This window comes from Glycine soja, chromosome 17 (assembly GCF_004193775.1).
Source record: "Glycine soja cultivar W05 chromosome 17, ASM419377v2, whole genome shotgun sequence".
Lineage (NCBI taxonomy): Eukaryota > Viridiplantae > Streptophyta > Magnoliopsida > Fabales > Fabaceae > Glycine > Glycine soja.
The window spans coordinates 38311522-38338819 of NC_041018.1; the positions used below are offsets into that span (position 1 = coordinate 38311522).

Below are 27298 nucleotides of genomic sequence, written 5' to 3' on the forward strand. Positions count from 1 at the left end.
GTTTGATTTTTAAAAAATAAAATTTTCATAAAACAATTTTTTTGGAAAATTTTTTGACCAAGTTTGTCAGGAAAATATTTTGATGAGAGAGTGAGAATCTAAGTCTCAGAATTTAAAAAATAATTTTAATTATGATAAAAAATAATATTATTCTAATTAAATTATTTAATGAGGTAAATAATTAAAGATTGTGGTAAATATATATTATTATATTTTTATATTCTCAAGAAACTTATATAACAATATTTATGATTTTTAAGAATGATATTTTGGGACACCAAAAACTTGTACCCAACTTTCTCTGATAGTAATTTGTGGATAGTATAATATGCTATGGTCAAATAATTAGCTAATTACTATCTGATTAGTATTTAATCAACAAAAAATCTGATTAGCCCTTGAAAAAGTGCCTGTGAGTGTTTCCCATTGATGTGATTTTTAGCTAGGACATTGATTTCTTTTTGAATTTTTAGTCATTATACACGTGATTAAGGGCATATTTGTAAGCTTTTCCATATACAATTATATATATCGGAAAAGAAAATAATAACTTCAAAAAAATTAAAATTAACTTATGCATAAATTTATTCGTAGTATTTTTTTTATATTAATTTCTTCAAGAGCTAAAATTTAACTTAGCATTAACTAATTTTAAATTTTCTTCTAATGTTATTTTCTCTGAAAAAAATTATTCAAATAGTCCTAAAAGCTGCTAGAACATGTATCATTTCTAGTTTCAATCAACGACGCTGTATGATTAAGCATATATTCAAAAATGAATATAAATCCACTTTTTGAAAAACGATGAGTTATATCTAACGATTCTTAATCAAGAAAGACAGAAAGTCAATAAGAAAGATTCTTGTTCTGAATGATCATGTCAAAAACCAATTAAGTGCAACATTATTGTTGTCCATCTTAAAGGAATATTCATGGTTGTTATTAGGAACAATATGCTGCAGATCAACACATGAAAGTATAATGCCAGGTTCCCCTTCCTTTAATTAATTAAAAGAAGGAAGGGAGAAAAAAAAAGTGGAATTTCTGTTCATCACGAGCTTAACTAGCCAATTAGTGCTCGACAAATTTCTTAAACACAAAGATCTAATGCGGCGCTAAAGCAGTTTAAAGTATATTTGCTTTATGCTTTATATTAGTTAAATCATTAATATTGATGCAAAGTATAAATCATTGACGTCAATGTTCGAACCTATCACTGCTCGCTAAGTGCATGATTTGAGTTTGAGCCTAGCTTATGCCTTTAATGCATTCCCCCCAATTGTTAGATTATTAATATTAACATTTAATTGATGGTACTTTTACACATGCTTAAGGCATTAAAATTAGTTATATCATATTAAACGTGAGTAATGTCATGGTATCTTAATAAATATTTTATTCTTAGAATTATTTTATTTTAAAATAAATGTACTTTATCTTTTCAAAAGTCAAATTCACAAAATATTTGATATGTTTAAATGGTAATATTATCTCAATTCGTTAAGAGGATTAATTATATCATATACAATTTTTCTTTTGCCAGCTACATATATATATAGTTAAACAATATTGATTTTAATTAACTTTGAGTTGTTCATGTGCTTGAATGAATCAACATATATACAATCTAGGCCATATCCCATAACATATATAATGTATCTATTATGTTCAATGTATGGAAAGTGGTGGTCCTATCTCTGACGATCTACCTGGAATGATGGATGAATAGTGTTGGTGATGGGTCAATCCGAACTCTTTGAATTCGGTCTACACAGACAATAGTGAGAAATCAATACTTTTAAAGATACTTTATACTCAAGTTAACAAAAAACCTCACGCGTTGGCTAATAATAATAAATGTGCTTACATGTAATACTCGTATAATGGACTGAATTTCTATTGAGCTAATGGTCTAGCTAGGGAAAGAAGTTATATGTTGTTCTTAAAGTAATAAGGTGACTTTAATTCAAGGGATAGCTAGATGACCATGGTCAACATGTCCTTCAAAGGAGAGGACTTTGGATCCGAATTAGACCTTCATTAGGGCTTAGACCTAATCCATAACAGTAACCTCGTGATTGGAGGAAGTTAAGTCAATCATTTTTCGGTAAATATATATAATATGTATCATGAGTTCTAATAGTATCCTAAGATGATAGGGTGTTTCACGCCTGGCCGGCATGATGTACAAATTTTGAGGTCATTGCCATATATATGGAACCCCAATAAACCATATCTTATAGAAACTATATAGCTAGATATATATATCGTACCACTTCACTTCTAAATGATGATACGAGGTGGGATACCACAAAGGGCATGAAAGAAAACTTTCCTCAATAGGGAAGTGCCATATGAAAATAAGGTTTAATTTACTTGATCACTTGCCCTTTTTGCTGGACAGGGAGGATCATACCGTTACTTACGTGGGTTGTTGATTCCGAGTGCTTGATATATATGAAGAGACATGAAAAGACAGGGCGAGAGAAATTAAACAAATATTTTTGTGGATATAGTATATATAAAATAAACAATGGCCACTTTGCATATCATATATATCATCAACAGCACCAATTACGATAAGCATCTTCCTTCTACCACGGGCAAATTAAAGTCCTCTCAATATATTACTTTTTGGGTAAGGGGTGGTGTAGTAAGCTAAAGAAAATAAAGAGCTCAATCTTTTTGGACTAGAGAGAGCACGTTGATCCTTACGTGCGTGCCCCGGCCAGTTCCACTTTCGGCAAACCTAAACGGTGCATTCATATTGCTAAAAACCAACAAGTAAATTAAATGATTATTTTTTTTCTCCAATGCATGGAAGTTTTTGAGATTTATTTACACAAATTAACAACTTGGCAATTGACACGTACATGTATAATTTTGAAATTCTTTCTCTCGTGTTTTCTTCTTGGTATGTATGAATACCTCCAGAATCACCTAATCTAACAAATGAAATAATCTCAAAAAATATAATAGTCAAACTAAAATGGTGGTTCAAGAAGTAACGAGTTTTGTTTTTAATAAAAATAAATTTTTACATTCGAATCTTGTAATTAGATCTATTGACCTAATTCTCGGATTAATCCAAGTTTAAGACTTACATGTGAATCAACTATTACAAGATTATTTAAGCTTCATCAATGATTTTGAGATTTATTCTTAACTATATAATTATGTTAAGTACTCAAAAGATACACATATATATTATCTAACTCTAGTAAGATTGTTTCATGTAAAAGAGACATGTGTGATTTTATACCAAAAAAAATATCAAGAGATATTATAAGATTGACTTTATGATTTATGATTAAATGAAAGGAGATATTGTGAATTCAAATTATCTCTTATTAATAAACTAATAATTTAGTAAAAGAAAAAAGAAAAGTAGGCAAAGTTTAAAATAATTTTTGAATATAAAAAAATTATATATGAATAAAAGAGTTGTTGTCAAATTCATTCACATAATTAATTAATTGAGGCATACAAGAACATATTGCGTGGTTGGGGTTGGTTTGCAATGGTATGGCAAAGCCAAGTGGGTCATGAATTGATTCCATGGACTTGAAATGATAAATCCTACTTAACACTAACACTTGTCCTTTGGAATTTGTTATCAATTAAGTGTGTTGGAAACTGGCCAACAAAACCAGCCAGTCAAAGACAGCAGCAAGCAGCACCAAATTAAACAACCCTTGATGATCTCTCTCATTCATTCTATCTAGCCCTTGTGAGAAACGAATGGACCAATTCTTCTTATATTTTCAGTAATTAATATTATTATTAATTATTTGTGATTGGTTATTATTAATTTGGCGTCAGAAAGAGTGGTGTGTGGTGGGGGTAGAAAGTGTAGCCAACTCATGCATGAGTTGGATTTGGAGCCATGTGCTAGAATCACACGTCTTTTAATTTGTGCACGCCAATATTGGCTCAGTGTGGCGGTGTTGCTGTGTTGTTGCAGTGATCCCCACCAATGCACTATCTCTGGAGAGTGCATGCCCCCCACCCCACCCTGCACTATCACAGCACAGTGTGCATGCTAGGGGAGCTGGATCATGTGTATTTTGGACTTTCTTTTCAAATATTTTATGTACCCTAAGGCAAATGTTAAGTCTCTTAAAGAGTATTATTGGTTAAAAAAATTTAAAGTAAAAATATTTTTATTAGAAAGCAAAAAATTATATTGTTTATAATATTTTTTAAGTTTTTTTCCCATGATTTATATAATAAATAATTTTTTCTTTTAATTTCTTAATTAATGTCCTAAAGATCCTTGTTAGTTATATATATGCATAATATAATCATCTTTCCCTTATTTTAATTTTATGAAAAGAAAACTCACTTTATTCCTTTTGGTTTTTTAATTGAAGGGTAACAGAATGGCTGTGACTTTGTAAGATTAAAGGAAACTAATTGATACTGGTTCATATAATTGGAATGAGACACACAATAGGTTCTTTCGCATTATGGTGAATTTAGTGATATAATTGAGCATAAAATAAGCTACTCCTAGCATATATCTCTCTATGCGTGATTCGTCCAGCACACACATTTTTTTAGGGTTCTATTATTTGAATATAAAAATTAATATCAAATGTGACATTCTATATCATTGTAGAGTTAACTCATATGTTTACATAATGATATAAAGATTCATTGTATTCATATGTGAGAGAATAATTTATTTAATGAAAAAATTTGTGTTTAAATCTCTTTGTGTATATAATTTTTTTAGATCAACAAAAGACATATATTACTCCTAAGATTAATCTTTGACTTAGTGGGTTAAAAAATACTTTGATCTTTGATTCAAGACGGAAAAAATTAATCTATTCATGATTATTTTTGTAATTTCCTATAATTTTCAATAAATATTTTCCTATTTTAATTCACACTATATATTATTCATATAGAGGAGTGCTATATAACTATATACTGCAATATATAAAAAAAAACATATATGTTGGAATTTATTAAAAAATATAAAATTATAAGTGAGTTTTATTGAAATCTACACAACATGTGTTATTTTGCTAATAGCAAAATATTGTTAACATTTCATTTTATTCATATATATGTTGGAAGTGTAGCAACTTGCATGTACAGATCGAGGTCTTCCAAGTTCACGAATGGAATCATCTTTTCTGTTAGCATTTAGCCACACATGCATGATAGTTGGCGTTGGCTAGATTTGATATGCTTTTGTAAAGCATGCCTCCCGAGGAGGAGGGATTCTCTTGTGAATTGTGATTATCACCCAATGAGGCATAGAGATTAATTAAGACCCTACTTGTGTGCTCTGCACAAAACTGATCGAGTTTGGAAGATAGTAAAATTTGATTTCCAAGACATGTTTAACGGATCGAGTTTTATGAAAAAATAAAATAAAATCTACTTTCAATCAATGAAGTAGAACTTAAATATTTAAAAAAAAATCTAGTTTTTATTGTGTTTTTTATTATAAAAAAAGTTAGAGTAACTTAATTGATTTTATTTTTTTAGTCTTGCATTTTAATGCATGTGCTATTTTACCCCTCTTAATATTAATTAACAGTAACATACTTTCTTAAAAAAAAAAAAACAGTAGCATACTAGTAGCATTTAGTCAACTTAACTTTTTAATTATTAGTAAAACTAGATTTTGACCTGTGAATAATATAATACTGAGTCCTTAATTTAAAAATAGTCAAAATACTCTCATAACCAATGAAAAATTATGCTACTTATTTTCATATCTATTTTTTTTAATAAAAAATCTTCATTTACTTTTCATGACGCACATGTATAAACATAATGTGTGAAAAAAAAGTTTTGCATAATTTATTTGAATTTTTTCATGTTAAAAATAATATATTATTACAAATTATTAATAAATAAATATAAAATCACATGAACACAATACATTTGTGCATGACACATGTATCTATGAATAAAGTGGCACAAACGTTATACTAATAACAAAAAGATACTAAAACATTCTCATATTGATCCATTACATTAGCTACTTAGGTAGCAGACTACCCTTCCAAACTTATAAAAAAAATCATCTCCACTTGTTTGCTTCCGTACCTTCTAAAGTATAAAATTAAAAATTTAAATAGTCTTTACTCACTTTCATTACTCCTCTCAAGACATCATTGAATTGCCTACTTATGATTTTTTTAAATCTACAATAACTAAATCGCACTATCCTATACTTTAGGTTGTGAGCAATGATATGTAAAAATATTGCTATTGCTTTAGCTGTTGGAACATTTCTTGTTCTTACTAATCCACCCTTTTCTTGTAAAATTCTACAAAGGTTAAAAAATGCATTTTTACTAAGCCTCAGTTGTTCAATGCAATCTTTCTTTGTCCCTCTATAAAGATGATTAAAGAAGTTGCAATGTTCTAGTTCCCAATTACGGGTTGATTCCTTAACAAAATAATTATTATGATACCATGTCACTACACCAATGACCATATGAACAATACAAGCAACAACTAATAAGATTATCTTCTTATACTCTTCTCTTTTACGTTTTCTTGAAGTAATTGCAGTGTCAACTATGCTAGGATCCATTTCTTCTCAATCCAAACTGCATGATAATGATATAAGATAATATGTGCATATACTATTTTGAGATTTAAAACAAATATCTAGGTAAAAGATGTAAAACAATGATACTAGTGCAATTTAAAGTATAGACAAAGATGATCAACTAGAAAAAAAAACTAATAAAGTTCCATTGTTGAACTTCATGTAAAACTAACATTCTCTATGTAAAAATTTAATTTTTCTCAATATTATCAACTGTTAAATTAATATTTGCTTGAGTGTTTGGCAACAACGTCAAAATTAAAGCAACTAATTAGTTTGTTGTATTTTTTAGGAATTTTGACAGGTAAATATGAATATAGTAGATACAAATCCAAACTCATACTTCACCTATTTATATATTTGTATTTTCTTTAACCCTTATTTCTTTATAGGATATGGGTATTTATTAAATTTTATTTTTTGGGCAATATAAATGATTATATACTCCAAACAAGTATTTGTAAATAAACATCCTTGGAAATTTACTTATTGTGCTTGATAGGAAGAATAAAAAGGTGACAAAATAGGATGAATAAAAATAGAGAAGAGAAAAATAATATAGAGCTTTATTTATTTATTTATAGATGTCTTATTTAATTCAAATATAATTGATTCTTGTCGGTAAAAAAAATATCTAAAATTGAAAAAAAGAAAAAATATTAACGCTGACTGCTGCAAGCAACAAACGTGAACAACATTATTGTTGACCTCAATCAATACATAGAGAGGACTTTGGTCTCCATTCAGTTGAATTTCGCAAAGGAAATAACCCATAGCCACAACTAATGTTAATTAATCTAATTAAATATGCTGATTAATATATATATATATATAGACACACACACACACACCATTCTGTGCCAAGAAAACAAGGATAAGGGAATGCCACAGAATATAAAAACAGTTATAATATTTGATTATTTATGTATGTTCGGAGAAAGGTAGAGTTAGTTTAGTTGCTTTTAATCCTTGGATGGTATGTTTGTCTGGCTCTTGCTACATGCATAAGTCATGGACTCCACTTCCTAAGTTACAATGGTATATAACTATTAACATAATTGATTATTGATTTAAGAGAAAAAATGGTTTGGAAGTTTGTTCACTATTGGTCAAAATGTGGGACACACATTTTCTATATACACATTTTCACAGCAAGAAGAACATTCTGATCCCAGTGAATAACATTATCAAGAGAGTTTGGGATCCATTTGTCACTCCATATATTGACAAACTGTTGGAATATGGCAGAGGGAAAAAGGCTGAAGCATAAAAGGGTAACAAGCTATGTTGTAAAAACAGAACAAATGATATATCAGACTGAAGAAAACAACTTTCAGACTGATGCTATCAGATTATGACACTACCAGACTGAAGCGGAAATAGCTATCAAACTGAGCAACGATCTGATCATACTATGCAATCAAACTAAGAGGAAACATAAAAGTAGTGAAGTATAAACCATAAAACATAAACGTATATGAAGAAGAAGAGAGGAACAAAACTGCTTTAATGTATTTCAAGTTTATAATTCAATTTTGCACACTATGAACTGATACAATAAGTTGTTTAAATAGGAAAGCTATGAAGCTCTTCATTGGGCAAAACATACAGCAAATTATGACAAAGCTAGACATCATTAGCCTACAACTACAAGTTACTTTCTCTGAGCACAAGCAAGCTTTAAACATAGTTGCAAGCAACCACAAAATCTGCAGAGATATCTTAATTATAATAGTAAGAGAAAAATCATCATTTGCTCGATCAAGTATATATATTTAATTTCTTGATACTTATTAGCCATATAGTTATTAATTATTAATTTTTTGTTAGCAGTAACAAGAGATAGGTTGAGCATAACCTCATTCAGCATTTTATCAATTACATTACATTGTAGTTGTTACTTATCCTTGTACTATTTAGAATTTGAAACATGGTTTTTTCATTTTTAGATGGACTCAAACAGTGAAAGAAAGTGGGATGAAAGCACTGTATTGAAGGAAGAGGTAGATACCTTTTGCACAAGCAAGAGAGAAAGAACAAAAGAATACTCATTTAACCACAGAGTAAGCTCCTAGCTCTTTCATATGCTTTTTGCCTTGTTCTTTTGCACATTAAGGTTCTAAAACTAACATACATAAACCCCTCTCAGAGATCAGCAGAGTAAAAAAGAAGTAAAGTAAATGGAAGATGGAGGTACTGGCTAAAGCAGTGGGTAGATACACAACTTTCAAAGAGTAAAGAGCTTGAAGATTTAGACTCAGTTTTTAGCTCACATTCTAGAGCTGGGGAGGAATACGGAGGAAGGAAACTTAAGCTGAGAAGTAATATTCAGAGACAAGAATATTTTTTCCTCATAGGAGGCAGTGTTCAGTGGGAGAGGACCACTCATTTTTAAGCTCTCCTGCAACTTTAGCATACATGGCTGCAACAGAATCAACAAAAGCAAAAGCAAGATCAACAAGCTCCCCAAAAATAAGGACTGGGGGGAATGTGGACATGAACTCTGATAACTATTCACCATGCAAGAAAAGCTATCCATTGCATCTTCTATTAACAGTGAAGTGCTTAGTAATGGTAGGATGGGCAAGCTCAGTGTTAACCATCAGCAAAGATCACCGAGCTTTAAGGGACTTTCAATGCCTATAAAATCAAGCCAAACAACTATCAAGGATCTCAATATTAATTCAAATTGCTCACTCCTTAATTGGGATCGACAGGCTTCCTTCAAATGAATCTATGAATGTTGATGTTACTCTTTCTTGCAGGAACCCATTAACAAGCATAACTTTTGGCAAACTTGGGTTATAATAGAAATGTGCATGAATCTGTTATATCCCACTCAGTACACATAAGCAAATAAAAATAAACCCAAACAAACCTTTGTTAGTCTTTAATTTCTAGTTATAGGAAAGAGGAGTTTTTAAAGAATGGAGGAAAATTTGTAGCAGCTTCGAACAACTCATTCATATTCTCAAGCAATCATGCAGTTCAAGAAATTCAAACAGATTTGTTTCTCTATTTCTCTTTGATGCATATTCACAAACATATGGTGCTCACAACCTATCTCAACTCCAAACCCATCCAATTCCACACCCACCAACATATCAAAATCATTGAAACAAAATAAATGAAATAGAAAACGAAACATAAATCAATAAAATCAAGCGACCCTTGTAGCTACAAAAATGAAATCAAAATCAAACAAACATAAACTTGAGAAAAGAAAAAAACAGAGATGAGCGAGCGAGAAAGAAACCTATCTGTGAGAGGAAGAAAATATTGTGATGAATAGAAAGAAAAACTTACTTGTCGATAGAGGTGGTAGCTGGTGACACCAAGGTGTGCTGAGAGGGAGAGAGAGAGAGAGAGCTAGTGTGCTGAGAGGGAGAGTGAGAGCTAGTGTGCGTGAGAGTGTCCACGAGGAATTTTAATTCCTTTATTTTTGGTGAGAATTTGAAATTCTGTCAAATTAGTATATTAAAATACTCTACAAAAATGATAACATTTTAATTACTTTTAAAATATCATATCCAAACAGATTACATTATAGGAAGGCATTTTAATATCCCTGTTGAAATATTTTACCTGGTTTAATTTCCCCATCTAAACACATAGTAAATGTAGAATTCCAGTAGTTTTTATTTTTTTCAAAGGGATTCCAACAATTTGAATGATCTTGACTAATATATATCCACCTGAATGATTGAATACATTATATATAACATCCCAATACATTTAACACTCAAATTACAAAACAAACTAATTAAGGGTCAAGGAATCACTTTATTTTGTGGAATTATTTATTGGTCAATCCTATAACAAAAAATCTGAGACTTGTGGATCATTGTGAAATGGGTAGTGATGGGGACAACGGAGAGGAAAGTTGTTGAACATTGAAGAGCCAATCGAGTGTAACAAAATGAACATTTAAACACAAGTTATTGTCCAAACTCATAAATCACATCTCACAAACAAAGAAAAGTGCAAGCAAATAAAATTGAAACAAATCATGAAGAAAATTTAAGGAAAATGAATAAGTGGATATGGTGAGAAATGAGAGAAGACTAACCCATTTGTGCCCTCACCAATTTGCTCCAACTTCTCAAAGCAATTGATGCTTCTTGAACCTCATGAAGGTGACTTGTTCATGTTGAGTTGTTCTAGGACTGTCATATCCATTATTCCTCTTCACAAACCCTAGAGGCTCTTCTTTTGCCCCCAAAAAAACACTGAAGCTGAAGAGAATCAATAAAGGGTCTTTTGGAACGAGTAAGGGAGAAAGGGATGGAATTAGTATAAACATGCATGTACAATTACAATGTTTTGGAAACTATAGAGACTGATAACAAAGAGACTACAATTCAATACTAGAAAATAAACTTTTAACATCGGTTATTAAGGACTTTCAACATCGTTATTAGCCGATGTTGAAATTACTGACGTTAAAAGGCTCAATGTTTACATCGATTTTCCAAAATCGATGTTAAGTGTACAAAACCAATGTTGTATCATAAAAAATAACAAAAAAATAAATATGAAAATCGATGTTAAGTAAATTTAACAACATCGGTTTTGTAGAAAACCACATCGGTTTTTTATGAAAACCGATGTTGCTTTTTGTATTTTTTTTATTATCCCGTCTGTTTTTGCAATTACCCCAATTAACCTGTAAATTGTAAAGCAAAACCAAACCAAATAGTTTTTTATCAAGCAGCTTAAATTTTGTCCATAATATATAATTGAATATTTACAATGAATTATAAGAAAAATGAAATTTAATACATAAAATCATTTGTAACCTAATCTAAATTAGCATAATAACTAGTCTACAATTCTACAATTACTTAAACTTCTAGTGTTTGATTTTTAACTGTGAAATAATATCTTGTCCACTGAATGTGAATTGCCTTCATTCTCTCTGGTTTCAATGGTCTTTGATCAGTAAAATACTACATGATATAATAAAACACAAGTTAATAAATGAGTATAAATAATAACAATCATAAGAAATTGAATTAGTTTTGAAGTAAACAATTACCGTTTCCTAGTTATCCTTGCAACCTCCTAGGACTATTGTTGACATCCAATGCATTACGTAGTACTCGCACTCAGTGTTTCCTTTTTGCTTATTACACTAAATTCAATAAGATATTTAAATATTCAAAGTTAACCGAAGCGTAATAAAATTTAATTTTTAAGACATGAAACATTATTTAAATGATTTAATTTAACTACAATCCATCTAGCAACAACCTTGGATTTACTTCCTTAACTGTCGTTGAATCCCTCATCGAATCCCTTCAAAGCACTGATTAAAAGAAACATGTATCTGTATTATATAATAAAAATATTGATGTCAAATTCTAATCATAAAGTAAATGTCTTTCAAAATACAACTAACGTGTTAATCATTCCTTTCAAGTAGTTGTCAAGCCTAGGCCTATTGTGCAAGGAAAAAAATTAGATGGCAACATTGTCTTAGGTAAAATGACAACCATTTGCCAATGTGCACTGCATTGAAGAACATTAAGTTATTATAAAGTATACATGATTTAAATTGATTTGTTCAATTTAACTTACCCATTCAAGTAGGCTTCTAGGTACACATCTCTTTGTGAATTCTACTCTATTTCTTAATATAATCTTCTGATTCAAATTACGATTGCCCAAATCTTTGTATAGACTGTGGCTCGAGGAATTCATACGCATCGACATTCTCCACTCGCATAGTTGTCTCAGTCATATGCCTATTGTTGTTAAAATACAGTAAATTATGCATGAATATAAAACAATTAGTTAGGTAATATACAATATTGTAAAATGACTTACAAAATCTACAATTGTATAACAAAGATGCTCAGACATTGACCACCATGAGCTATTTTAGAAAGATCTTCATGCTTTATGTACAATGGGAAGTTATCATTATACACCCCAAACATGGTAGCATCCCACGACACCTGCAACAGCTTGAGGAAAAGCTGCGAGATGGTCAATGTCATCATGTAGAGGGGATCGACGTTAAGATCCGACATATCTACAGGTTTTGTCAGTCCCTTAGCTACCTGTTTATCCTACCTATTTCGTTTGAAAAAGGCTTTACAAGATATGTTGGTCAAGCAAGGAAGGTGCTAAGTGTATGCCCCAATAACTGAATCTCTTGATTGAGTATAGGAACGCGAGCATCAACATCTCTAACTACCTCAAGACCAACCTTCACTTGATCATTTCCCAAAGGAATGCTGTGGAAAGTCATGGAACCCTCATAAACTCTTCCAAGAGCAACCAGTCGGGGAGGACTGTCATCAACATACAACCCACATTTATTTGAGTCACCCATTTCTGGGTCCTGCCCCGAGGGATCGACACAAATTTCCTTTGTGCTGACATGAGTAGCAGAAAGACCAACCTCGACCTCAAGAAGTAGTGTAAGTCTCTGTGATTGCATTTGCGACTACATGTGGCTAAAGGACATCATTAATTGTTGAGTCACTTGTTGTGTGATCGAATCCTCCAATTGGTTTCTGATCTTTTGTGTTAGCTGCTCTAGGTCTTCAGCAGCCATGGACGAAGAGGTGCGGGAGCCCCTTGAAGTCAGTCCAAAGTAGTTTTTGATTGTGACATCGGCTCTAGCAACACGGACATGACCATGGTGCTCTGGTCGCCCAATGGCAGCAGTCAGTACATCTTGACGTCCATGGGCGAGAAAGCTTACCTGTGAGGCTTGCTCTTCCAAGGAATCCTGTAGTCAAAAGACAAAACAAAATTGGTTTAGTCATCCAACAATTATTATAAAAAATGACCATTGATAAATGAAAGTGACTTATAATCTTGTCTGTAATTTCCTTTGCTGCCTTAGACGTTATCTGACCAGTTTTTTTCGTGCGTGTCATCTTCCACTTCACTTATCGTCTAATGAGAGATGGAGGATCAACGACTGTGTCAGTGCTCCCGGGTTGGGATGCTTCCTCCAATCGTTTCTTTTGCTTCTCCTCCATCAACTTTTTTTCCAGAAAATCATAACCCCCGCGAGACAACATGTGAGGGGTAGTGTTTTGTTTTTGAATGGCCTGCGCCTTCTTTCGAACATCATGTGATAATAACACATAACAGTAACTTAATACAATTGACAACAATACGTAAATATGAAGTTTGAAAAACAATGAAAATCAATTAACCTTCCATGAAGGGTCTCTAGGGCACTGACAAAATTGAGTCCACTTCTCTTTGCTTATTCCATACTTCTTACAGACTTTGTCATCCTTACCCTCCTTGCCATGCGCCAGGGCCCATTTGGAGGTCAAATCTGACTTAAACAGCCCCAATTGCTCTCCTACAGTATGAAGTATTTTTTTTCTTTGTCCTCAAATCGGATGATTCAGGAATATCAAATTTAGTCTGCAATACAATAACATTCAACATTTTTAGTACAACATATTACAACAACATTCAACATTTAATTGAAATACCTGAATATCCTCCTAGATCATATCCTTTTGAGCGACAGGAACTTGTTTCCAATTATCATATGTAACATCCACCTTATTGCAAGCAATAATCCCCAAATATGTTCTTAATTTCTTTTTATGGGGACCATCGACTTTCCCAATGACAAAATCAACATGAACCATTGGTCTCTCCGCCCTAGCTAGTCTAGTAGCCAATGATCTGAGTTGTGTTGCTTTTCTTATCTTCTTGGACGTAGTCGATGAAGAAGGTGTTGTTGACTCAGAAGGAGGAGGAGGTGAACTGGGTGGGTAGTGTAGCTATGTGCCTGTTAGAAAACAACATTAATTAAACAACATATGAAAACTATATTAAGTCATGTAACTAAAATTAACAAAGCATGTAAATATAAAATAAATTACATTATACGATGTATGTTAATTAATTCTCCTTCATCATGGTCATTACGATTTGTGAGGACATCATTAATTTCTTCTTCTCTGTTGACGTTACTCAACATTTGTATGGAGAAAGGAATGAGACAAGTATCAAGGGTTAAATCATCATCTTTAATATTAACACCAATTGTTTTTTCGTGTAGAACCACTGACCATCTTTCATCACAAGGATCTTGAACATAAAATACTTGTTTAGCTTGTTCTGCCATGATGAAAGGCTTATTCTTATAAGCAAAGTTCTTCATATCTACCAAAGTAAATCCGAAATCATCGGTTCGCACACCGATATTGCTATCTACCCACTTACACTTGAAAACACAAACACTGAATTTTACATAATTAACCTCCCAGATTTCTTTAATGACTCCAAAGTAAGGCATGGACGCTACACACGGTTTGTCATCATGTACAGTAGTAAAGTGTTGAGATTCAACCCTTAGACTTACACCATTATTTTGCATTGTACTCTTGTCATCTTGTGATTTCGTGTAGAATGAATACTTGTTGATATCGTATCATTGCCAAGTTATAGCATTTCTTTTAGGCCCATCTACTAACTTCCTTAACGTTTTAGATGCATTATGGTCACCAACGATTATATCTTTAAACTAATTTAAAAAAGTCTTGTTATGCTTTTTCAAGACCCTATTCTTGGTCATTTTTGGGTTACTTTCCTTGACTAAAGCTTCATGACGAACTATGTACGACAAAACTTTATTACTGTTATTCAGTATATACAAATGAGATTTTTGCATTCTTCTAGACTTGGAGTGATAGCATGTTATCCTTTTGAACCCTTACCTCACACTCTCTCGTCATGCTGAGACTCTAAAACTCCAACAGGTTTTTCCTTTTCCATGTACTCGGAACAAAACTCAATAGCTTCTTCTGAAATGTACCTTTCAACAATAGATGCTTCAGGATGATGTAGATTCTTTGTATACCCTTTTAAGATCTTCATGTATCGCTCAATTGGGTACATCCACCACAAATAAATAGGACCACAACATTTAATTTTCCTCACCAGATGAACAATTAAGTGAACCATGATGTCGAAAAATGAAGGAGGAAAATACATCTCCAACTGGCACAAGATAATAATATCCTCGTTTTCCAACTCATCTAACTTGACATGATCAATGACTTTGCTACATAGGCATTGAAGAAAAAACACATGTGAGTTATGACATGCCTGACTTTCTTAGGCAAAATATCTTGTATCGCCACCTCTAACAGTTATTGCATCAAGATGTAACAATCATGAGACTTTAAGCCTACTAACTTGAGATCCTTCAACTGCACAAGACTCTTAATATTTGAAGAGTATCACTGCGGTACTTTGACACGACATAAACACTGACAAAAACTTATCTTTTTCTTTCTGGACAAAGTATGACAAGCTGGAGGTAAGTATCTTTTGTTACCAGCAGACCTTGGATGTAACTAGTCTCGTATACTCATCTCAACTAGATCTTGGCGAGTATTCAAACCATCATTTAACTTGCCTTAAATTTTAAGAAGCATGCCGATGACACTATCACAAACATTTTTCTCAACATGCACAACATCAATACAATGTCTGACATCTAGATCAGACCAGTATGGAAGATCAAACAATATCTACCTCTTCTTCCATATGGAAGTTTTACTTTTTTTTTCTTTCTTTTGAGTCTTTCCAAATACAGTATCGATGTCGTCAACCCGCTCAAGAACCTGTTCACTAGTTAACAGTATCCGTGCACTATCATGCTCTTGACTTCCACTAAAAGCTTTTTTCAATCGCCGGTAAGGGTGATAAGCTTCTAGAAAACGTTGATGTCGAATGCATACTATTTTTCTTTCATGTTTCAGTTGTACGTAGCTTGTGTCTTCTTAACAAATAGGGCATGCGCGATGGCCCTTAACACAATATCCACCCAAATTTTTGTATGCTGGAAAGTCATTAATGGTACAAAATAACATTACACACAACTTGAATGTCTCATTTCAATACCCATCAAACACAACAACCCCCTTGTCCTACAACTTTGTCAAGTCTTCAATCAAGGGACTGAGATAAACATCAATGTCATTTCCTGGTTGTCCTGGGTTTGATATCATCATAGACAACATCATGCATTTTCGCTCCATGCACAATCAAAGAGGCAAGTTGTAAATTACTAGCAAAACAGACCACGCACTGTGTTGAGTGCTTAAATTGCCATAAGGATGCATTCCATCCTTAGAAAGTCCAATCCTAAGATTTCTTGTCTCTTTGCCGAATTCTAGATACAGACTATTAATCTTCTTCCACTGAGAGGAATCAGCCGGATGGCGGAGCATTCCATCGCAATTTCTCTCATCTGCATGCCATGTAAGGTCTTTTGCGTCATTTGCATTAGCAAACATACGCTTGAACCTTGAAATGATTGGAAGATACCATAACACCTTCGCTAGGGGGCCTTTCTTGGTGTTTTCATCACTGCTCACTCATTATCATCCTTCACTTTGTACCGTGATACCCCATACCTGGGGCAGTTGTGCATTTCTTCAAACTCATTTCTGTACAATATGCAATTATTAGGGCATGCATGAATCTTCTGGTACTCCATACCCATCGTACAAAGTATTTTCTTTGCTTGATAGTAACTTTTTGGCAACACATTTTCCTCTAGAATCATATCCTGCACCACCTGAAGAAGTGAAGTGAAGCTTTTGTCACTCCAACTATATTTGACCTTGACATTAACCCGACTTAACACTACTGACAACAACATCAAAGACTTCTTGCACCCCGGATACAAAAGCTTCTTCGAATCACTTTGCAATGTATCATACGAAGGGGCATGTGCTGGCTGAAAAGATTCTTGTCAAAGATCACAAATCATTTCCTATCTCCCATTTGTACATCAACCGGTTCAGATTGGGACTCCCTCTGCATGTCTATCAATTCACCATGTCGTATAATTCTTCTTAATCCCATCACACAGTAGATGTTCTCGTATGTCATCGAGTAGTTGTCGTTTCCTGTTCAAATAATTTATACAAGGACAAAAATATTTTTCATCCTCATCTGGTCGACTTCTTTCTGAGGCAAATTCCAAGAACTTTTCTACACCTTCCTCATACGAATGACTCATGCAACTAGTGTTGATCCAACTTTGATTCATCTAATTATTAACTCTGTGATATTCACAAAGTTTTTCGGTGCATGAAAATTTCACTTTTTCATTAAAGGTGTGACCTTATCCTATTCAGGAAGACATATTTTTATAGTAAACTCATACGTCAAGGTTAAGTCTCTTTTCTTAAATTTGATGAAATTTCGGTAGCATTTCACATTGGTCTCCAAGTACATGACATGAAAGCGGTGAGATTAATTCCACGACAATCAAGTATACACTTAGAGAACAAAGAGAAATGCATTGTACCTGTGATGATGATCAGTATAATGTCCAACAATGAATGTCATGATCCCGATGCAAACAACAAAATAAAAAAGTGCCTACAAATTACATTGATGATTAGACATCTTTAACTAACAACTCTTAAGCAACAACTTCGTGACCACTGACCAGCAACCAATAAAATTTTATCCCACTAAATAATGTCAGCTACAAGATTAAAAAAAAATACACCCACTTCTAAAAGAAAAAAAAGGAAAATTTGAAATAATTTTTTTGTATGTTAAAATTAACTTATGCATAAGCTAATATGTAGAAATTCTCTCTTATTAACTCTTCTAAAAATTGATTTTAACTTATGTATAAGCTAATTATGGGAGAAACATTTTTCATTTTTCTCAAGTGGAACCTTAGGTGAGCAACACTTGTCTTCTCCATCTTATCTTTTTTTAATGTTTAATTTTAATTGATTTTTCCATTTCTAATTTTTTTTAACAGAAATAAAAAGAAAATGAATAGCTAAACCCCAAATCCATATTATCCATATGGACTGAACTCAACATATCATAAATATAGAAAAGGAAAAAAAATCATAATCATAATTAAAATCAAACCTATACTATAGCAAAACTAGGACAAATCAAATCTAGTGGATGTGACACCCTCTACCATGACATACATATAAATAAGAAAAACCTATAAAAATGTAGAATTAACTAAAATGATTTTATTCAATTAACATAAAGGAGCTCATGTGAGTAAAATGGTCACATTCACTTTAATATTACCAAATAAAACTTATTAAAAACATATCTGACTCAGAACAAGATCGTCAAAGTTTACAAAAGAAATTTTGTTAAATCAGTGAGGTAAAATAAAATAAAATAACATCATGCAATTAAAATAAAAACTCATTCTCAATGTCATATCCTATCAAAGCATTGTGTCTTAATGTCCTCTAGCACGAGGTTCTTTAAAGTCATCCACCTAGTCATCTGCTCCCACGAACACAAGGTTCGAGATCATCATAGGATCCAAACACAAATAAGTGAGTTATCATATTTTTTTTAAAAAAAAATACAAATAAACAAAGACGTAATCAAAATAAATTATGAAAGTATTTATAACATAGCTCAACTTAATACAATCCACGTCATTTCACCACTTTATCAATATTTAAACTTCATTTTTCAATCACCAATCACATTATACATGAATCACACACTCGGGTCAAAACGTAATAATACATCAATTTCATAATAAATAATTAGCAAGCGTTATGCAACAATTATACTAAGACTCAAGCCTATATGCAATGTGGTACCATGTCAGTGAAAAACCACATTGGGGTGCTTAGGAGTACATAATAAGACACACCACACAATAGGTATGTCAGGTCACTCTTACTAAGTAAAATTATAAGGTGACCAGTTAGGATCACTCTATTTTGCGAGAATGCTCCAACCATATGATATCAACATATTCTTAAAGAACACTCAAACTGAGTGTCTTTACCCCCAAGGCCTAGACGTCGAAGAATCCGTTAGGGTCTCACCTTTTTTATTCAGGTCTAACCCCTAAAACAATTTTTGCACGCAGACACTGCTCATGAATTATATAATACACATGATCTCACACTCGTGTTTCAAACACATTTAACATATTACGCTACAATTTAACACTTTAAGTTCCTAACTAGGAATTCTACACTTTCCCTTTAATAGTGCACATAAACACTTTTCTCAAGGTAAACATCAGTCGGGTTATTGTATAATTCACAGCTCACAACACAAGTATTGTCACATCAAGTGTTAACCACATAGTTATTCACAACCAAATCTCATGTCCACAATTTAACATCTCATAATGTCACAATCCACCATCACATATTTACGTTTATCTCACAAATTAATACATGTTCAACTTTGTACTTATACTCGATTTCAATAACAATATTATGATCTCAATGCAACATGTTATCTCACAATTCATCACATATTCAATTTATTACTTACAGACAATTTCAATCACAATTTCATGATCCCAATATAAAAATCTTGCAATTATAATCATACATGAAGAATTACAATACAATAAATATCCTAAAATAAATCTCAATTTGATCCCCTAAGGATCCCTACACATGTTCATTCAAACCTCAATTGCGATAAATTCATCCCTTATCTCTAAGTGGGCTCACGTGTGTAGTCCTACAATGATAGTAGCGTCTCTATCAGTTCCCTAAGATTCCTCAAGCTTTTTCCCTATTTGCTCTGTTAGGGTTTCCAAACGTTAGAGAGAAAGAGACAAGATTGTAGACTCCATTTTACTATCAACGTGAGAGACTAATTTTCTCTGCAAAAACATTATTTCCCAAAACCCAACGGTCAGAATGTTCCAAAATGGGTTTGGAAGGTGTTGTCCAAATTTCGTAAAGATCCAATGCTTAATGAGTCCGGGATCATAGTTTTATTGGGAAAGGTTTAGGTGTCTGTGGAAAAAGAGAAAGTTCAATGTGAGGAATATTTTTTCCACCGGAGACATTATCTCAACAATCCCAACGGTGGATGTGTGAGGAAGGGAGTTCCGAACCACACTTTCAAATTTAACAAGGATCCAACGGTTAAATAGTTTAGGATCATTGTTTTATGGAGATTGATTTGAGTGTATGCGGAAAATAGAGAGGGTTTTGGGAAAGGAAGAAAGAAAAACGGATTCGGGAGGAAAAAGAATATAGAAACGAGTGACCTATTACGTCTCTATTGCTAGGGTACTCTAAACCTTTTATTTATCTATTTTATTAAAATGAATTCTATTTTATGTCTTATCAAATGAATAAATAAAATATTATTTTTATTTTCCTTCAAACCATTATTTTAATTAATAAAGTTATTTTTCCTTATTTATTTAATTATAAAAACCTCACCATTTTTCTAAAACTCTATTTATTTTAAATAAAAATCATTTTTAATTTATTTTATGAAAAATGGGGTATTATAGTGAAAATTAGAAGAAACCAAGTTTGCTGAACTCACTGTGATGATTATATGATTAAAGTTTTCAATTTTCTTTCTTATTTTTTGGCATATGTAATTAAAGAATAAAAAAGGCAAACTTTTGGTGCAACTATGAGCTAATTTACATTGATTCAACCAATCAAAATGATATAGAATTCCATTCACCACCTCTACACCAAACAAGTACACCACATAGAATGAAGACATGCTAATTCACATACAGTTTTTCCTCAGTTCATATTCATCTCATTACAATTACAAGTTATAACATTTTAGCATTAACATATTCTAGCATTACAAGTTCAAATTCATTTTTTCACATTATTGTGACAGATAGGCCTAAAATACATTCCTAAAATCCAATAGCAGCAGCAATTATACGAATTACTTTTTTTCGTTTCCTGTGGTTGGATGAAACTTAAGAGCAGTGGATTATCATCATTATCACATATGATGAAGCAATATTCAAGAGGTGCAAGAACTGTATGAATAGGAATAAGAGTTTATGTACAACGGGAAATGAAAATAGTTGTCATTTGAACACACTATGCTGTGGCGGCAGCTTGTTCTTCAACAGCCTGTGATGCTGGCAGAAGGGTGCAAATCAGGTTGCGGTCACCGTACACATTATCAACACGTCCTGATATGTTACATTTATTAATTAGTCTATGCATTTATTTCTCAAACAAATTTATGCAGCCACTAGCCCACTACATACAACATAGCACATCTTCAATAGACTATAAAAAATGTTAGTAACACAATCTATTGGCTGAAATTCATATAGGTTCCATTAAATCTGAGTCTCATTCCTCATTTGGTAAGTTCTATTCTCAAATTAGTGGGAATCATGATTTTCAGCCAATAAAAGAGTGTTAGAAAGAGAGTATAAGAGAATATGTTGCTAGCATTCCTCCTAATCTATATCAAACAAGAGATAATGGAGTAGGTTCCTTACTTGAAGGATGTCATAAGAAAAAGAAATTATTGTATTTGTATTGTCTAAAAGATCATATAATCCTGGCAAATCTCCATGTGACATGTAACCACATTTTTTAAATTGTTGTTGTGTCTCGTGAACATTGGTTGGGACTACATAGAAATAATTTCTTGAAATGAGAAACATATAGTAATGTAAACAACTACATGATTACCTGTGGTAGGCCAGAACTTTGAAGCACGGAGCCAAGGAGCTGGGAAGGCTGCATATTCCCTGGAGTATGGTTTTGTCCATGCATCAGCCATGAGCAGTGATGGTGGATGAGGGGCGCTCTGTAGAACATTATAGATAATCAATAAAAAGTTCACGAACTTGGTTGAAATTGTGAATGAAATATGCAGCCAATGTTGTGTACTATTAGACAATCAAACTAAAACAAGTATTTCTCTTCTTAGTAACATCATACAAATGAAGAACAATGTTTTTTTGTTTTTACCTTAAGTACATTGTTGTTAATGTCAGCATTTCCTTTCTCAATCTCAGCAATTTCATGTCTAATGGAAATAAGAGCATCACAGAACCTATCTAGTTCAGCCTGCAATGATGTTTAGTTGAATTAAAGAATAAATTAGTTCACAAAAAATTTACAAAGAAAAAGGGGCATCGTAAGGACAATAATTTTCCAGTAAGGTAATACCTTGCTTTCACTCTCAGTTGGCTCAATCATGAGTGTGCCAGGCACAGGCCATGACATTGTTGGTGCATGAAAACCGTAGTCCATGAGGCGCTTTGCAACATCTTCAGGCTCAATTCCAGCAGTATTCTACAATGGGAATAGCTTACAAGTAATCAGAACATGAACAATTCTAATTAATTGATGAACAACTGCAATCATGGAATGGACTTACCTTAAAGCCTCTCAGGTCAATGATGAATTCATGAGCAACTGTTCCATTGACTCCACGGAAAAGAACGGGGTAATAATTCTGTAGGAGTCAAAGTTAAACCAAGGATCATATACAGAATCACAGTATTATGATACTAACTAGGAAAAAAAAGGTTGAAAGAAATGCATGTAATCTATAAAATGAGACAAAACTCCAATCGTTTTGCCATGTAGTTTGCATTCAAAATGGCTATCTTTGATGCATCGGTGAGTCCTTTAGAACCCATCATGGCTATGTAAGTGTAAGAGATTGGCAATATGAGTGCTGAGCCCCATGGTGCAGCAGCGATGGTACCAAGTGGTTGATGTTTGTCAGGGGCAGGAATTCCACCAGTTGCTATCTTTATTATGATAACAGATAAAAGTAAATAATATAAAGACAATGGTGTTATTAAACAGCAAGAACTAAGTCACACAAATGTTTTGTCTTCACAAGAATTTCAGTTCTTGTGAAAGCAATGCACTATCTATTGAATATAATTGAAAACATGTATATATGTTATACATAATGACATCCTTAATAGGGAAAAAAAGTACTAGCCACAGGGTGTGAAAGGTAAAAATGGAGCCAAGTGTCTCTATACACCAATAGGACCCATGCCAGGGCATTTTCCTCCATGAGGGATGCAAAATGTCTTATGGAGATTGAACATTTGAACATTCATCTTTTGAAGATTAGGCACAAATTGATAATTTTGGACCAACATGATACGAAGAATGTGGCAACAAAACAAAAAGTTGTCAAGGGTTTTGTAAGACATGACTGAAGTTTTGGATCAATTCACAATTTGGAGAAGATTAAAAAATAGAGAGAAATTAGTTCCATGAACTATATGTCTTCGGTAATACAATATCATCCTGAACAATCTACCCCGAGAACAATTCCTGACAGACACGTGGTCCAACACTAACTGCATGAATGTAAAGATATATATAGAACAGCAAATACCAAGGGATATAGCTCAATTAATTGGGCAGAATGTGTGAGTTATTGTGACCTGTTTTCAATTCCTATGGATAAAAATATATATAGAACAACTAACCTGAGAGCATTCAAGTTGGCACCACCCATATATACTTGGCCTCCATTATCATGGATAATCTTGCAAATCTCATCAGTATACCTTCCTCATAAACACTGTGACTTGAAGGATATGCTACCGGCAATGTAAATCAAAACCAAACTAATATAAAAAAAAAAAAATGCCTAAGTTTGACAACACTCTCAATTAGCTGGTATGAAGTCTATAATATGAGTAAGATTCTACAGGAAGCAAGTTGTAGCATAAGTGCAGATAAGTTGTCCATATGTGTTTTAACAACCTTCCTCAACTCTTCTATATCAATCTTTCCCTTGGCCTCAGTTCCAACAGAGACGATTTTTATTCCACACATAGCAGCATCAGCAGGATTTGTACCCTCACTACCATGTGCTGAGACAGGTACCTATTTTATTCAATTAATCAATATTGACTTATTTCAGGGGAGGTAGTGTAAAAGATGTTGAATGATAATTCTTTTTAGTAAATTATATTTTTAGCCCCTCAATTAATTATTTAAGGTTTTTGTTTTTAGTCCTTTATATGTTGTCTAGTCTTGGTCTCCAAACTATTTTTTATTTGGTTTTTAGATTTTGTCTTTTTAAGTTTTTTCCATAAATGATGAGGTGGTAGTAGATTTGTGGCAAACTTTTTTTAGTGGTAAGATTGCTTCATGGAAACATTTTAAATGTGTTGAACCATTTCTTCAGTTATCTTTAATTTTTTTATTTCTCCACCAATCATCTTAATTATTTAAAAACAATTACACAAGTAACTCTATCATATTGTTTGGTGGGGGGAAAGTTTTTTTTTTTTTTATGAAGAAAAATCATCAATCCTGATAATCATGTTTTTTGGAAATGAATAATATTTATTTGATTGGTCATTAATAATCTTTAAATAAATTTCTTAGAAATTAAAAAGTATTTTTATCAATTATATTAATAATTTATCATATTATATAATTTAATAAAAAAAATAACATGATTTTTACTGTAACAAAAGAAAAATCAAAGTTTGAAAAATAAGATTCTCACATTTTCATAAGAATGTTTTCACGCGAAATTGATTAAAAATATTTCAAAAAACATAATTTTCCCGAAATGTTATTATTTTTTAAAATACATGTGAAATTAAATTTTCCAATCTATAATTTAAAAAAAATATTCAATAACTTACATCATATTGAGGTGATGTATTTACTTTTTGCATTTCCTTTTTTTCTTGCTTGATAGGGTTACGAAGAGTTTCAAATTCAAATATTAAATCAAATCAAGAGTTAAGATAAAGTCGTAGGCTTTGGTCAACTTTTATATACCAACTTTTGGAAAATTCATGCATGTTTTCCGTGGACAGTAATGATTCCCACTAAACACGCCATATAATCACTTATAACATGTTCAGTACAGTTAAAATTTAATAAATAATTATTTTTTAATAAAAACAAACGTAAAGAATATAATTCATTTGAGCACCATGTAGAAAAAAAAAGCGTGGAGAATTTGTCTCTTATGATCCCAAATTAATTGAAAGAATTTAATTTTCATGTATTATTTGTGTAACAAATTTTATATTGTTATTTAATTAAAAATTATTATTGTTTTTTATAAAAATAATTATTGTAAAAGTTAATAATAAGAGTATGACAATTATTTATTTGAATGTGTTAACAAGAGTATATTGCCTCAAAGATTTTTTTATAGCAAATGGTAAATAAAATTAAATGAAGAGAATATTTTTTTACATCCCAACGAAGTGCTCAAGAGTCAAGAAATAAAAAGAAACAGACAGAAGAAAAAAATGAAAGTAATAGAGGAGATGAATAATGCGATTAAAATTATTATCATAAAATATTATATTTTAATTAATAATAAATATCAGTTTTAAAATTTATATTATAAAAATTATCAACCTTATTATATATTTCAATTTGTTACTAGTGTTAAATTTCTTTAGACCGTGAGATATTTATAAATGAAATCAATAGTTAGTAGGTAACATTTTTTATCTATAGAATCAAAGATATTATTAAAAAATTTGTAATAACTCACATATGTTCAATCAAGTTAATTAGATAGGGTTGATAGTAGATAGTATATGATGGAATTTAGATAAGAAAATATATATAAAAATTCAAAGTGAAACACTGCCAGCCAACTTCCAACCTCAGTGATAATATAGAACATGAGCTATGTTTGACAACCCCACACTCCTACTTTCTCTCAAAATTTTGATAAGAAAGTCTTGACCTTGAAGAGAGAGAGAGGGAGAAAGAACCTACTATTCTTCTTCTTCTTCTTCCTGCATAGCTAATTAATTTCCATGGAGGACTTCAACAACTACAACAAATCAAGGTCTCATGGAAATAATGGGCAAATGATGCAGCAGATGGAGAGGTACTATGGAGGAGCACCACCACAACCAACAAGGCCTTATGATCTCAGGTCATACAGTGTTTCTTCATATACACAAGCTCCTAATAATTACAACAACAAGGACTTGAAGATGATGAAGAAAGGAAAAAGCATGTCATCAAGGACTTCTTCTATTTCCAAGTCTTGGAGCTTTGTTACTGATCCTGAGATTCAAAGGAAGAAGAGGGTTGCTAGCTATAAAATGTATTCTGTGGAAGGAAAAGTCAAAGGCTCCTTTAGGAAGAGCTTTAGGTGGGTTAAGGATAGGTACTGCCAAGTGGTTTATGGCTGGTGGTGATTAATTACCCCTTTGTATTAATTTCCTGTTTACATATATATGATTTTGAGTTTTTTTCTGTTCATGATTAGTAGAATTATGAGTTATGATCAGTTCAGTTAATTTGACTTGAGTTTACCAAAGATTTGATTTATAAATTAATGTTACTTTATTGAATGATCTTCTCTATATTTTTGTTTTTCATGATACTTGTTTAGATGAGTCTAATGGATTAAAATTTTGTGTGTAGTTCTGTTAAATTTTGAGACTCTATCTGTACTCATACAAGTTACCATTTGCAAGCCCTCTATGTTTATAAATGCATTAGTTATGCTAAATGAAACTAGCTTCATATTCATGATAAGGAGATCGATCTTAGACTTTTTCTTTTTTATAAATAACCTTTTTCAGTTCCTCTGTCTTACCCTCACTCATGACTTAATTCAACAAATTATTTTGATTTATTTTTCGTTACTACTTAGTGTTTGAGTTCTTTCAATTCGTCTTTAATGGCTCCATGTGTTACAATCTATTTTGCCTTTGGTTGTTCATTGTTATTACTGAGCTTTTTCATGTTTATCACTGGCTCCTGTCTGAGGTTTGGTGATGGATCTTAAGCATTTGCTTGACAGTAAATTGGTCTTTTGAAAATTGTTTCATCTGAATTGGGAGACATATACTGTGTTTTGTTGAAGTAGTCAATGACCTGTGTCTGTGTGCGTAACTTTGTGGTCATTCGTGTCTTAGGCTAGTTGCAATATCTTTTTATTCAGCAATTAAATTATATATATATA

At 32.1% G+C, this 27298-nt stretch overlaps 2 protein-coding genes and 1 pseudogene across 2 annotated transcripts; 2 read left to right on the forward strand and 1 right to left on the reverse strand.

The window, feature by feature from the left end:
- Positions 1–7824: 7824 nt before the first annotated feature.
- LOC114391740 lies at positions 7825–9315 on the forward strand (annotated as a pseudogene).
- An 11979-nt stretch (positions 9316–21294) lies between these two features.
- Positions 21295–25025, reverse strand: LOC114391741 (glycine dehydrogenase (decarboxylating), mitochondrial-like). The gene is made up of 8 exons (XM_028352700.1): positions 24993–25025; positions 24097–24219; positions 23817–23861; positions 22736–22813; positions 22525–22650; positions 22324–22422; positions 22042–22159; positions 21295–21527 (listed from the first exon to the last, which is right to left on the reverse strand). The coding sequence occupies exons 1-8, from the start codon at positions 25023–25025 to the stop codon at positions 21433–21435; spliced, it is 717 nt and encodes a 238-aa protein (XP_028208501.1). The 3' UTR covers positions 21295–21432.
- A 933-nt stretch (positions 25026–25958) lies between these two features.
- On the forward strand, positions 25959–26681 carry LOC114393827. The gene has a single exon (XM_028355287.1). The coding sequence runs from the start codon at positions 26136–26138 to the stop codon at positions 26523–26525; it is 390 nt and encodes a 129-aa protein (XP_028211088.1). The 5' UTR covers positions 25959–26135; the 3' UTR covers positions 26526–26681.
- Positions 26682–27298: the final 617 nt, after the last annotated feature.